Below are 15,661 nucleotides of genomic sequence, written 5' to 3'. Positions count from 1 at the left end.
TTCTTTTCGGTTGAATTCCAATAGGCGATGCACAGTACTTCGCAGGAATATTTTAGTTTTTCCTATTTGCCACTCCGTATTTGGCAAGTCATTTAAGTCCATTATATTGGATATATACTTATATGAATCCTCAACAGACTTTTCTGTCATCAGGCATTTATATTTTGTGATAAAATCTTCATGACTTAAGTGAATTGGAAACCCCTCTTTTCTTATCCGAATTATGTCCACAACGCCAAGATACTTTAACTGATCAAGAACTAATGATTTGTCATAGTTATTTGGTCGTTTTAGTAAATTCGGTTTTATACAGCGAACGTACCTGTAAAGATAAACATAAACAAAAATAGAAAGGGAGCAAAACCATTATATGACCTTTTAAGAAAGGACGAAAAGTTTCAGTTTGGAGAAAAGCAAATGATATGTTTTGAAAAACTTAAAAAAAAGCTGGTAGAGGCACCGGTGTTAGCCATTTACAATTACAAAGCCGAGGTAGAGTTGCTCTGCGATTCTAGTTCCCAAGGCTTTGGAGCCGTTCTTTTCGAAAAGAAAGAAGACGGAAAGCTGCACCCCATATTTTATTTTTTTCAAACGCACAACCGTTGCTGAATCGAAATACCACAGTTTCGATCTCGAAACAATGGCTATCATTCACGTACTTCGCAGGTTTAGAGTATATTTTTTTGGTCGACGCTTTAAAATTATTACCGACTGTAATTCTCTTACACTAACACTTAATAAGATTGAACTTAATCCACGCATTGCTAAATGGGCTTCAGAGTTCCAGAGTTATAACGACGAGTTGATACATAGGAAAGGGAAAAGAATGCAACACGTTGACGCTTTAAGCAGATGTAGAAATATTTTAGTGGTGGAAACCAACACATTTGAAGATAATCTAGTAATTTGCCAAGCCAAGGATCCAAAAATTCAAAGGGTAAAAAAGCAAGGAAAATGAGCATAAACTGTTTGAAATGAGAAATGGAAGAATTTATAAAAAAAACTATTGTTCATATGGCATCTATATGATATAGTCGTCCGATTTTGATGAAATTTTATTTGTTATTCGAGAGTCGTTAGAAAACTCTATATTCCAAAAATTATGATTTTCTGATGAGAAATAACGATGTTAACATTTTATTTCCGTTGATTCTACATAGATTTTTCGATCTTTCCTATGGCAGCTTTATGATATAGTTGTCCGATTTTTATGAAATTTTTTTTATAAATCAAGGCTAGTTAAAAAACTTGATACTCAAAAAATCATAGTCGTGTGATGAAAAACATCGACGTTATCAATTAATTTTCATTAATTCTATATATATTTTTCGATCTCTCCTATGGCAGCTATGATAGAGTTATCCGATTTTGATAAAAATTGAATGCGAAATTCGACAGTAATTATTAAACACCATCTGAAAGAAATCAAGTTTTTCAATCTCTCGTATGGGAGCTATCCGATGTAGTCGGTCGATCCGGCTCGTTCCACAGCAAGATAGCTTCAAAACTGAGAGACTAGTTTACATAGAAACAGACAGACGGACAGACGAACAGACGGACCGACGGACAGACGGATTTCGATTCAGATCGTGATGCTGATCAAGAATATATATACTTCATAGTAGGGTTGTTGATAATATATCAAAATATCAATATATCGATATTTTTTTGACAAAAATAAATACTTATATCATGATATTTTTTCACCTGATATATCAAATATCGCTGATTTTTTTTATATATTTTTGATATTTTCGAATTGGTCACTCAGATGTGATTCCCTGGAAGCCAATGAGATGAGCGCATCAAAAATGTATTTTTCTGTGGATTTGGATGTATTTCCGCGAAATTTTGTGTTTGTGCACGAATTCCTAGTAATAGATTTGATTTGCTCTCGAGTTTTTTCCGCTAATTTCGTGTTAGTGATTTCGTTTTTAATTTACAATAAATTACTTGTTATTGGAAAAAGGCAAAGTAAAATCAGGATAAAATATAAATTTATGTACATATTTAAAATAAAGCATTGAGCACATGTGCAGCGAAAATCGTTAAAAAAAAAATTTTTTTTTTAAATTTGGTTGATTAATAAAAATAAATATGTAAATCAAATAAATATCAAAAATACTTGATGTATCGATATTTTTGGGTGATACAAATTTTTATCAATTTGATAGATTTTTGAAAAACTATATATCACTGATACGATATTTTTACATATCATCACAACCCTACTATATAGGGTCTGAGGTGTCTCCTTCACTGCGTTGCAAACCTCTGACTGAAATTATAATACCCTTTGCTCTGCAAGGGTATAATAACGACGGTAGGCTGTTATTTTACGTACCTACAGATATGGAAAAACATGTACTCTATAAATACCACAATGAGATTGGTCATATAGGCAGAGCCAAAATGTTACAGGCTATTTCGAAAAGTTATTGGTTTCCTAATGCCAAAGATAAATGTTTAGGTCATATTGAAAACTGTCTCAAATGTTTAGCATTTCCCCCCAAGACCGGCAAAGAAGGACTTCTACATTGTATTCAAAAAGGTGACAAACCCTTTCAACTGATACATATCGATCAAAGCAGATCACAGAAACACATAATTGCTATTGTCGATGGTTTCACGAAATTTGTTCGGTTGTAGACAACTAAGACCACAAATTCAAAGGAAGCTATCGCAGCATTAAGAGATTATTTTAGGGGATATAGCAAACCAAAATGTATAATTTCAGATAGAGGAAGTTGCTTTACTTCTAGAGAGTTTGATGAGTTTTTATCAGAATTCAAAGTTAAGCACATAAAAATAGCAACAAGATCGCCACAGGCAAATGGCCAGGTCAAAAGAATCAACCGAAATCTTGGACCAATGATGGCAAAGCTAATTGAACCAGAAAAAGGCATATATTGGGATTTGGTAATAGACAAAGTAGAACATGTGTTAAACAACACACAGAACCGCAGCATTAAACGAACTCCGAGCAAAATGTTATTTGGTGAAGAACAAAGGGGACAATTGGTGGACGAACTAAAAGAAAAATTAGAAGAGTAAGACAACGCAGAAGAAAATAGGAATTTAAAAAAAATTAGAGAAGAAGCAAAAAAATGTCTAAAAAAAAGCACAAGCGCACAACAAAAAGCAATATGATAAAACAGCCAGAAAACCGTCTAAGTAAATAATAGGAGATTATGTAATGGTAAAAAATTTAATTTAAATAGCACGACAGGCGTTTTGAAGAAAACTGATTCCGAAGAATAAAGGTCCTTATGTAATTGCAAAAGTATTAAGAAATTACAGGTTCCTGTTAAAAGACGTTGAGGGATTTCAGGTATCATGCAATCCGTTCAAAGGGGTCTGGAGCATCTCGAAATCAAGCATTGGATAAGAAACAAAAATAAATAAATTGTATAAGAAATTAATTATTGTTAAATTGTTAAAAAGAAAATGTTAACATAAGAAAATAATACCTCTAATATAATATTAGGTTGTCAAAAAAGTCTTGCGGTATTTTTATTGAATTTTCAATTGTTCACAATAATGCGATTCAAGTCAAATACATATGCGCCGTTTTGTTCGATGACGCGTTCCCAACGAGATGCCAACTTCATAATGCCCCTCATAGAAGCTCGCTTCCCTATTGGCAAAAAAAATCGGAGAGCCAATTTTCACAGGACTCTCTTGTGGCCAACTTCAGACTACCAAGCGCGTTCGCCATGGACAGAAACAGGTGGTAGTCACTTGGTGCGAGATCCGGACTATACGGTGGATGCAAAAGAACCTCCCATCCGAGCTCCCGGAGCTTCTGGCGCGTCACTAAAGATGTGTGTGGCCTGGCGTTGTCTTGGTGGAAGACAATTCGGCCTCTGTCGATCAAAGATGGCCTCTTCTGCATGAGTGCTGTCTTCAAGCGGTCCAGTTGTTTGCAGTACAGGTCCGAATTGAGCGTTTGGCCATAGGGGAGCAGCTCATAGTGGATTATTCCCTGCCAATCCCCCCAAACACACAGAAGAACCTTCCTGGCCGTCAATCCAGGCTTGGCCACCGTCTGGCCGCTTCACCGCTTTTCGACCACGACCGTTCGCCAGTCACCATACTCTTCAAAAAAAAAAAAGAGATGTTTTTTCGCGTCAATTCGTGTGGCACCCATACATCGAGCTTCTTAGTGACTCCAAGCTTCTTCAAATGGTTAATAACGGTTTGATGACTCATGCCCAGCTCTTGACCGATGCTACGGCTGCTACTATGCCGGTCTCTTTTGACCAATTCAGCGATTTTATCTCATTTTTCGACGACAGGCCTTCCGGAGCGTGGCGCATCTTCGACCATCTCTTCACCAGAACGAAAACGTTGAAACCATCGTTGTGCGGTGGAAATGGAAACTGTATCGGGTCCATAAACTGCACAAATTTTATTGGCGGCTTGAGATTCATTTTTGCCTTTATCGTAGTAGTACTGTAAAATATGCTGTATTTTCTCTTTAATTTGCTCCATGATTGCGACGCTATAACTAACGAACGACTTAAAAGAAAATACAGTCAATCAAACACGTGTTAGCGCGTAATATGAGCTTTCCAAAAAGGTATAGTATGACCTGATGCGACGAATAAAACAAGAACTACGCGCTTTCAGCGCCAACTAGCGAAAATACCGCAAGACTTTTTTGACAACCTAATATAATATAAGATAATTAACTGTGACATCCATACTATCCATACTAATATATAAATGTGAAAATGTTTCTGTCTGTCTGTTACTCGATCACGCCTAAACGGCTGAACGGATTTTGATGAAATTTGGTATGGTGATTGGTGATAACCTAGAAATCATAATAGGCTATAAATAATCACGCCATCGATCTTAAGTGGTAAGCAGCAGGTGGAGAAACGGAATAATCACGCAATCGTTCTTATGGGGTAAGCAGTAGGCATTACGTTTTAAGTAAAAAAGTTTGCTTTATCAAAAATTGTTTTACGTTGTAGTTTTTAAAACTCCCGTTATTGTTTTCGATATGCCAGGCAAACGTAAAACAAATCTAAGCAGTATTTCTAGCAGAGCTCGAGCTGCAAAAGTTTCTAGAGGCCAAGAATCTAAAGAGCAGACTCGGACGCGTCAGATGTTAGATTCTCAGCGTCATGCGACTCAAAGAGCTTCTGAGACTTATACGCAGACTCGGGCCCGTCAGACCCTGGATGCTGAACGCCACGCATCTCAAAGAGCTGCTGAGACAGTGGAACAGACCCAGACACGTCGAGTTTTAGATGCCGAACGTCACGCGCAATTGTTTGCGGCAGAATCTGACGAGGATTCACAAAGACGACGTCTTTTAAATGCAGAGCGGCAGGCAGAAAGAACCCGTACGTTATCAATGAGAACGTGGGAGACATTTAATGGTACCTCTTTTGAGTATGACCCTTTGATAGACTATGCTAATCACCGATTGATTATCATAGGGAGAATGGATAAAAAATGCAGATATTGTGAAGCACTGAAATGGAAAGAAGAAACTCCAGGTATGTGCTGTTCTGGTAAAAAGTTTAAAATTCCATTACTTGGCGAGCCAGAGGAACCTCTCAAATCTTTACTTTTATACGACAGTAACGAATCCCGCCGGTTTTTAAGCAGGATTAGAAAGTATAATTCTTGCTTTTAGATGACATCATTTGGTGTAGATAAGGAGGTCGTAATGCCTGGATTTTCACCTACTCTTACCATCCAAGGACAGGTGTATCACAGAATTGGTTCCTTACTTCCCGCAAATAATGAACAACCAAAGTTTTTGCAACTTTATTTCATGGGCGATGAAGAAAATGAAGCTGATCGCAGGTGTCAAAATATACAAGGAATCGAAAGGGATACTGTTTTAAAAATCCAGAGAATGTTGCATGAACATAATCGCCTTATCAATACTTTCAAAACAGCACTAGAAAGAATGCCGGGAGAGGATTATAAGTTGGTGATGCACCCCGATCGCACACCAAGTGGGGAACATGGAAGACGGTATAATGCACCGCTAATAAATGAAGGCGCAGCCATGGTTACAGGCGAACAGTTTGCTTCCCGTGATATAGTTTTACAGGCCCGAGATGACACATTAACAAGGGTGCCTGATACTCATAAATTTTATGATGCATTGAAACACGTGAGCAAGCCACGTGTAATTGTCCGTGAGAAAAACATCTCTTTTCTAAATTTATGCCGGCTACTTTTAATGTTTGCCCCTGAGCTTTATTTATTGTCATAGCGAATGCGATTTTCAGTAGAAATTGTAGTCTCTTAAACTGGAACGGCAGATCTGTCGGAATTATGGGTATACGGGGGATTAAAACATTTTCTCCTTTTGCCATTCCAGTCATAATGATTGCTTTTATAATATTGCGACCGAGGTGTGTTACTTGCCATCGTGTGCCATTACACAGTCTTGGTGAATCTAAATTCCGCATCAAAATGACAGGAACTCCTACTTTCAGCCTCAGTTTGTGTGAAGGTACTCCCGACAGTTCTAAAGAATTAAGAAATTCTACAGGGTATGATGTCCACAGAATCTCCATGTGTTGACCAGAGAGGGGAAAAAAAAGAACATAGTTTACAAAAATGTACTACAGTAATAATACGTTAATACAAATAAAAAAAAAGGAACTACTAAAAAAAAAACCGGGCGAAGCTGGGACGGGCAGCTAGTATACTATAAATGTATTTCTACGCTCACAGTGATCATTCAGTCAGGACGGCCGAGTTGTGGTAGGATGTTTACCTACATTCCACTTACCTCAAAAAAATTACCATCACAAGGGTTTACCGGCTCAAGTTGGTGTTAAGAAACAGATTTTCGGTTCTCGGCTTTCCCCTGATACAAGACAAAACAAAGGCCGATAACATTAAAGTGGAAAAAATTAACTTTTCTTACGCTGGGATTTTTCATCTTTTAAGATCACTAAACACAATTTTCAAACAGATGTCATTTACATTACAGTAAAGCATTTGACTCTGTAAATCATTCCCTTCTTGTAAGGAAACTTGGCTTATTAGGTTTCCCAGTTGATCTATTAGAATGGATCTTAAGTTATCTGAATGGCAGGACACAAAGGGTCCTTTTTAAAAATTCACTCTCTTGTGTTCTCCGAGTCACCTCCGGCATCCCGCAAGGGAGCCACCTTGGTTCGTTACTGTTTAGCTTATTCATTAATCATATTTCGTCTATGGTGAATAAAGCCTGAGGTTTGCTTGGATTTATAAAAAGGTGGTCAAAGGAATTTGACGAACCTTACATTACTGAAAATTTATTTACTTCGCTTGTCCGTCCCATTCTTGAATATGGATCACCGGTCCGGAGTCCCCAATATGGAGTTCATTCGGATCGTATTGAATCGGTTCAAAAAAATGTTCTACTTTTTGCCCTACGGCGCCTTAATTGGGATGCAAACCTTTTACTACCCTCCTACTCTAGTATATGTACTACTTCTAATTAACTTACCCTCCCTAGCCAACCGTAGAACGATACTTGGAGCAGTTTTTATGCATGATCTTGTTAGTGGTGGTATTGATAGCCTCGACTTAGCTAGTAGGCTAAACTTTTCTGTTTCAAGCAGATTAACCATAAATTATATGCCCCTAATTTTAAATCAATGTAAATCTAACTATAAGTGCATATAAGTGATCGCTTTAAGAGCGGCAGAGAGTCAGATATAGATATAATAGGATAAAGTCTTTTATAGTCAGAACGTAATACTCTGTAAGGATCATGTTAGCGATCACTTCTAACCTTCTAAGCACATAACTAGATCTAATTGTGTTCTTCCTCATTTTCCTCGGTCTCTACTTATTTTCCTCAATCGCGACTCTTTTCTCGCGAACCGAGCCGTACGATACACGGCAGCGCCCCTTGGTCGGCATATAAGCATATTTTTTTTAGTATATTTTAGTATTTTTATACCCTTGCAGAGCAAAAGGGTATTATAATTTCAGTCAGAAGTTTGCAACGCAGTGAAGGAGACACCTCAGACCCCATAAAGTATATATATTCTTGATCAGCATCACGAGCAGAATCGGAATAAGTCTGTACGTCTGTCCGTTTCCGCGCAAACTAGTCTCTCAGTTTTAAAGCTATCTTGCTGAAACTTTCCCAAAATGTGTGTAGGTATTGCACGCAGTATATGAGTCGGAACGGGCCGGATCGGCCGACTATATCGGATAGCTCCCACACGAGAGAATGAAATAAAAAATTCTAACGCCGTTGTTTTTGATCAGATCGACTTGATTTTTTCAAGATGGCGTTTTCGATCTGTTATTGAATTTCTGATTAAATTTGATCAAAATCGGATAACTCTATCACATAGCTGCCATAGGAGAGTTCGAAAAATATATATATATCATATTGGAATGCCAAGCGATTGAATGATGCCAATGATCTCCATGTGCTCATTTGTCGTTCTTCGCTTAAGTTTTGTGAATATACTTGTTGCTGGCTTGGATGTCTGCGGCCAATGTTTTCACGTTGTCCTCTAAGCATTTTGGACTATGGACAGAGTGGACGAATGCACGATCCACATAATTTTCACAGTTCAACTTAAACTGAATAAAAATTCCTTTTTTTTCTCAATTTCACAGTGAACACAAAAATTGAGTTAAAATGCTATGGGAGCGTGTTTGTCAGTGTGATGAGGTAGCAACTCACTTTATATGCGACAATATTGCAATTTTCTTACGGATCCCTAATTTTTTTCAAAATAAATTATAGCCTATTTAACTCCACGATAATGTAGCTTTCTATCGGTGAAAGAATTTTTTAAATCGGACAAGTAGTTCCGGAGCCTATTCGCTGCAAACAAACAAACAAACAAACAAATTTTACCTCTTTATAATATTAGTATTGATATAGATGAATAGAAAAATCGTCTTAGCTTCGATGTTGTTTAACCTTTATGCATTTTGACTGCAAGGGTATATAAGCTTCGGCTTGCTGAAGCTAGCTTCATTTCTTGTTTAATATGCCTTCTCTGATTCCGAATAACATTGTAGCCTTTTTTAGATAAAGTTTATTCATGAAATATGTTAATTGAAGTTTAAAAAAATAAAAGTAAAACAAAATTTTATATTTAAAAAATTTTTTAATTAATTAAATTAAATTTTTTTAAATGAAAGAAAAAAAATTAAAAAAAAAACAATTTAAACATCTATTTAAGTTTAGAAGTTATTAATTAAGTTCCACTAGCGAGACCAAATCGCCCACTGTGCAGTTGTCCGAAAAATCGAATTAGGTAGATTCAGTTTCAACATCCCAAAACCCGCTCATAAGACTACTTAATACATCAAATAAAGATCAAGTAGTCAGTATAATGAACCACTTGTAAACTACGATGCAGTGAATTCAAATGTAATAAACAGAGAAAAGTCTGTAATTTATAAACTTTCGAAAAACGTCACCCTAAAAAGTCACCCAGGCGTTAAAAAACCTTGACCACGGTTTAATGACATTATTTCTGGAAAGGTATGACTCAATACATTACGTAAAACATACGAAAATACCAAACATGATAATAATCGAAAGTGACAAAACATACAAAGACTCTTTAAACATTCCCAAAAATGCTTTTGAGAGAGTGATGGTTGACACCAGAGAACTGCATCGAGTATGATCGTTCATGTTCGATCAAACTTGCTCAAACCGATCACAACTCAACACAGCGCTTCGCTACGAAGTGGTACGATCGAGTTTCGTGCACAAAACGAACGAGTTCGAACCATTCACTCGAGTGTTCTGCTTACTAATTCAAACTGATTTGTTGGTTTCGGTATAATGATCGAAAATGGTCGTACCGAAAAAGACGATCAAGTACAACGACGCACAAACCGCTCAGACTTCGATAAAGTTACACTTGAATTGAATGTGAGTGAACGAATCAAATCGAAAATGTGCATAGTTGTTATGTAAATATCTTTATTTTAAAGGAAAAAAGTTGCGATGCATTAATTTAATCAAAATACAAAACTTCATTTATTTCTTCATTATTTAAGCTCAAAATTAAAATAGAATTAATACTTAAATTAATCATTAAAATTAATGCTCCAAATATTAAAGAGCACAAACTTCACTGAGATAAAAAAAACTTAAAAAAAAAAATGTCAATCTTAATCGCTTTAAAAACAAAAATAAAAAACAATAGATTGACTTACCAAACCATCTCCATAATTATTATTGTGATTTTAGAGATCAAACTACAAATTCTTAGCACGTGCACAAAGTAAATACATAGTTCGATAGCTTGAATCGAATCACCACCCAGCATGACCAGTTCGTATTATTGTACTCGAACTGAATGTAAGCAACATTCTCGAACATTCATTGCCGCTCACACAAAACGGTTCGATCAAACAAAATCATTCGGAACCAAGCCTGAGTGATTAAAACTGAATGTTCGCTTTGAGCACGATCGTAAGCGATCATACGTTTTTGTTGAACCAATGTTTTCAATCACAAAAAAAAATCCGAGTAAATGATGGAGTAGGATCGAAAAAATTGTGATTGTTGCAGCTCCCTGGTTGACACTATTGGTCAACTACCAAAATCAGAAAATGTGTGTCTACATTACTTATATGTGATTTAACCATATATTTAGTTGCACTCCCAATTACAATTAAAAGTTCAAACACTGTCGCAAAAGCTATACTTAACGAATTTATTCTGAAGTACGGTCCCAAAAATACGTTATTTACGGACATGGGAACAGAATATAAGAACTCAATTAGAAATGATTTCTGCATATACCTTAAAATTAAAAATATAGCATCTACTGCACACCACCACCAGACAGTTGGAACAGCAGAAAGAAGTCATAGAACTTTTAACAAATAGAAGCGCTCATACGAGGTGTGTTCAAAAAGTATCGCGACTTTTGAATTTTCGCGGGTTACCTCGTATCGAATTTCGATTTTATTGTGGCGTTATGTTGGTACTCATGTCTCTCACTTATACCGTCAAGCTCGGCCATTTTGAATGTTCACTTTATTGTTGACAGCTGCATTGCGTGCAACGTGCAACGTGTTTTGGATCGTCTTCGATTTTTACCTATTCAAAAAAATGGATCAATGAACCTGTATCAAATTTTGTGTGAAAAACGAAATTAAGTGCGTGGATGCATTCCGAATGTTGACTGTGGCATACGGAGATGCTACCTTGGACCGAAGCAACGTTTGTCTGTGGTACAAAATGTTCTCACAAGACCGAAAAGATGTGAACGATGAAGAGCGTGCCGGACGCCCGAGCACTTCCACTTCGGTCGAATGTGAAAGTTTTGCTGACAGTTATCTTCGATTGCAGGGGCGTGGTGCATCATGAGTTCTTCCCACAGGGAAGAACGGTCAATAAGGAATATTACCCACCAGAAACGCCCGGATTTGTGGAAGAACAAAAATTGGCTTTTGCACCACGATAACGCCCCTGCTCACACATCGTTGCTTGTGCGCGACTTTTTGACCAAAAACAACACACTAATGATGCCGCAGCCACCGTATTCCCCAGACCTGGCCCCCTGTGACTTTTTCTTGTTTCCTAAACTGAAGAGGCCCATGAAAGGAAGACGTTACGCTACGCTTAGCGAGATAAAGACGGCATCAAAAAAAAATGATTTTTTGAGGTGCTTCGAAGATTGGAAAAACCGTTGGCACAAAATGTAAGGGAGTTTTCTAGCCGGAATATGAATCTCAGTCGTATTCCGGGGTCCTTTACAAGAAAATTTGTAAGTCACTGAGCTAGAGAGATCTGTCCGCTTGACGAACAGAGGTTTTGTACTGTCTTGAAGGGGTTCTTCGGACCCAAAAATCCCACGGGCTGGACCTTCGGGCGAGGCCGCAGCCAATAGGAAGATCTTGGGCTGAAAATAGTCTCTCGTCTGACGGAGACGGAAAATTCCACCGGCTGGACCTTCGGGCGAGGCCGCAGTCAATATGAAGATCTTGGGCTGAAAATAGTCCCTCGTCTGACGGGGACGGAAAATTCCACCGGCTGGACCTTCGTGCGAGACCGAAGCCGACAGAACAATTCGGGGCTCAGAAAATCACTCACGCGCGATAAGGGGGATCCGCCGCCCTTCTTCCGATCTGCCTAGGGAGGATCGGCCTTCCCAAACGAGTTTACTATAGGGAGGATCCGCCTTCCCTCTTCCGTCCTAACTGGGGAGGATCTTCCGTCCCAAAACGATTTGTTCACTAGGGGGATCCGCCGCCCCTTTCCCGATCTGCCTAGGGCGGATCGGCCATCCCGAAACGATTACCCTACAGGGAGGATCCGCCTTCCCTCTTCCCGTCCTACTCAGGGAGGATCGTCCGTCCCAAAACGAGTTTTCACTATGACCGTGGGGTGAATGACAAGGGAGAGGAGTTTCGCACTGCTAAGACTACGTTTACTTAGTAATGGATTTGCAAGGAAAATCAATAACAACGGGTTAATATTTCTACTTGCTTTTAAACTTTATTTTTATTAATATCTACACTGCACCGATTACAGTGTGTTCTTTCTAACCTGTCTTCGAGATCTCACTTGTTCCTCTTCCTCTGTGTTTTCACTTTCACGTACCGGGTCCTTGTCGCCCGCGCACGTCCGCTCGTCACTTTTCTTTTACACCGACTGCCTCTACTTTTACGCACCGGGTCCTTGCCGCCCGCGCACGTTCGTTCGCAACTTTACTCTACTTTTCCATCGCTGCCCGGCAAGAGCTGCCGATCCTCGCGTCCGTTCTCTCTCATGCCCATGTCCAAGTGGAAGAGAGCTTCCCTTCGTGTGCCCACATACTTTTTTCCCTCGCCTACGCTAAGCTTATCTGGTATCTCCCTGGACTTTCTAGTATTTTTATCCAGGATCGATACCGTGGGCGGGGTTTATGACCTCACTTAATGTTCTAGTCCTAACTATATTCAGCTTTAGTATAATTAAATATATTTGGCTCCTTGCCGCCGACTTCGGGGTTTCTTCATAAATAATACTTTACGTCTGACTTCTCTTAGTATAATAATAATGATAACAATAGGATAATAATAATAATAGTAATCTGTCGCATCGGTGTGTTTCTCTGCTGGTTGTGATGATCTGGCCGTCAGGTTGCATCGTCACAAAGTGCATAGATCAATAACTATAGTTAAATGTAAGTATGTATAGATATTTCTGTAGAAGATAAAGTTAAATTATTAAAAAAGCAGTGCACAAGTTAGATTTTAAATATACAGGTCCGTATACAGTAACGGAATTACGAGAAAAAGAAATCATTATAATCTCCAACAATAGAAATAAGAAACAACTGTTCATAAAGATAGATCAAAAGTTTTTATAGTAGGGGAATGTTGTCAGGGTTGGACCGTTGTCAGGCTTGGGCCATCTCAATATTTTGAATATTTTGAATAGTACCATCTGTTAGTGGGTGTCTAGAAACTTCTATCGGTCACTCGAAACTTTCCACGTGACTACTTATTTCGGGATTTAATTTTTCTACGTGTCGTTGTTCTGTGAAAAGAAAGTGCTCGAAATTTTTTTTAGCCTGGCCTTAAAGGTGGAATAACACAAGATTACATTTTTTTTTTTTTTTTTTGAGCTTTATCTTTATTTATTGAATCTTCTCTTGAAGAAACTTACAATAAGAATTCAGATCTTAACCTATACTGTATATTATTAATTTATTTTATTTATTTGTTATATTATGTTTATTAATTGGTCGACAGCCCTCAATTGGGCAGGAGTGGGCGGTCGTTGCGCTGTAGACGAGAGTGGCTGAGCCGCCTGAGCTACCTGGCTAGTTGGTTTGGATGTATTGATAATCTATTTTCGTATTTCAAAGCTTTACTATCAATTTCTTCTTTGACCGTTTTTATATCCAGGTCCCTATGGATATGGATATGGCCTTGAGTTTTAGGGAGGTCTTCTTCGCTTCAATGTGCCTTCTCCAGGTAAGCCGCCTGTCTAAGTGGATGCCCAGGTAGGTGACTTCGTTGACTTGGGGGATTTGTTTGTTGTTTAGGGACAGTGGTGGGCAGGTTTCCCGATTAAGTGTAAACGTTATTTGATTACACTTTTGATCGTTGACTTGTATGCGCCAATCTGCAAACCATTTTTCCACGTCTGTCAGATGGTTTTTTAAGTGGGCTGTTGCTGTTTTTGGACATTTTGAACGACTGATTATAGCTGTGTCATCAGCAAAGGTGGATAGGATTGTTTGACCGCTTGTGGGAATATCAGCCGTGTATAGGACATACATAATCGGTCCGAGCACACTTCCTTGGGGTACTCCTGCCTTGATTTTGTGGCTTTCAGAGAAGAAGTTTTTGCATCTTACAGTAAAGACTCTATCTTTGAGATAAGATTCAAGCAACTTGTGGGTGTTTTGTGGCAAGACGGTCTTGATTTTGTAAACTAGACCTTCAATCCAGACGCGATCGAAGGCTTGAGACACGTCTAGGAATATGGCACTGCAGTATTCCCTGTATTCAAAAGCTGCGCGTATTTCAGCTGTTATGCGATTTACCTGTTCGATAGTTCCGTGCTTTTCCCTGAAGCCGAACTGATGCAGGGGAATCGCTCTGTTGTTTTGGAGGTGGGTTCTTAGGTGGCATGAAAGCAGCTTTTCAAATAGCTTTGATAAGCACGGAAGGAGGCTAATGGGCCTGTATGAGGAAGGTTGGGATTTGTCTTTGCCTGGTTTCGGTATCATTGTAATGACGGACTTTTTCCATTGCAGAGGAAAATAGCCCCATTTGAGAATTGTGTTGAATATGGTGGTGATGCATTTAACTGCACATGCAGGCATTTCAATTATCATTTTTGACGAAATTTAATCATGGCCGGGGGCTTTTTTTTGGATTCAACTGTTCTGCAATGGCTTTTGTGACTGTACTTGTTTCAAGAATGATTGTGGAGGAAGGCTCTGCTGGTGGGATGTTTGGCAAAGTAAATTGGTTCGCCGGCGGATGAGGTTGGAAGACGATTTGTAAGTGAAAGGCGAAGATGTTGGCCTTTTCCTCGTCACTACGCGCCCATACACCTGTTGGTGATCGAATTGGAAAATCGGGTTCTATAGGTGGTTGAATGTTTGGGTGCGCTCTCCAGAGTGGGAATTTGTTGCTAGTGAGAGCTGTGCTATATACGCATGTTGAGCCTGATTCTTCTCAGATATTAAAGCTTTAGATAGCTTCCGACAGGCTTCTTTATAGCTTTGTTTAGTGGCTGGGGATCGGTGTGTCTGCCAGTTTCGGCGAAGTCTACGCGTTTCTTGAAGGAGCGATTAGATCTGCATGTTTGTACGCATAGTATTTGGGAGGGATGTAGCTAAGGGGTCAGGTGTAGAGTGTTTGGCAGCTGAGGACATTACATCTGTTATGTGCTTGAGTGAGTTTTCAATGTCAGCTTCACACGAGATATTGGGTTCGATTTCAATGTGAGAGCTGATGTATTTTTTATACTTTAGCCAGTTTGTTGTATTGGAAGTCAGAAATTGTGGTCGCTTTTTACACTGGTTTGATGTAATTCCAGGAGAGGGCGGCAGAGCGGTGTGGAGACAATTAGCAGACCAAGAGAGCGAGATGAGAGATCATCTGGAGAGAACTGCTCTCTGGTCTGTTAATTGTTACACTGCCATAAAGAAGTGTCCCGTCTTGGCGCGGACACAAGGTGTTCAAATAG

The 15,661-nt window shown here is 38.8% G+C and overlaps 1 protein-coding gene across 1 annotated transcript in view; it reads right to left on the bottom strand.

The window, feature by feature from the left end:
* LOC108096982 (unconventional myosin-VIIa) overlaps positions 1-15,661 on the bottom strand; it is a 634,406-nt gene that overhangs the window by 312,925 nt on the left and 305,820 nt on the right. The window contains 1 exon segment of the mRNA XM_043207602.1: positions 1-322. Coding sequence (XP_043063537.1) covers positions 1-322 — 322 coding nt within the window.

This window comes from Drosophila ficusphila, unplaced genomic scaffold (genome assembly GCF_018152265.1).
Source record: "Drosophila ficusphila isolate 14025-0441.05 unplaced genomic scaffold, ASM1815226v1 contig_2, whole genome shotgun sequence".
Classification (NCBI taxonomy): domain Eukaryota; kingdom Metazoa; phylum Arthropoda; class Insecta; order Diptera; family Drosophilidae; genus Drosophila; species Drosophila ficusphila.
Note: the sequence above shows the minus strand (reverse complement) of the source record. Positions and strands in the feature narration are given on the sequence as shown.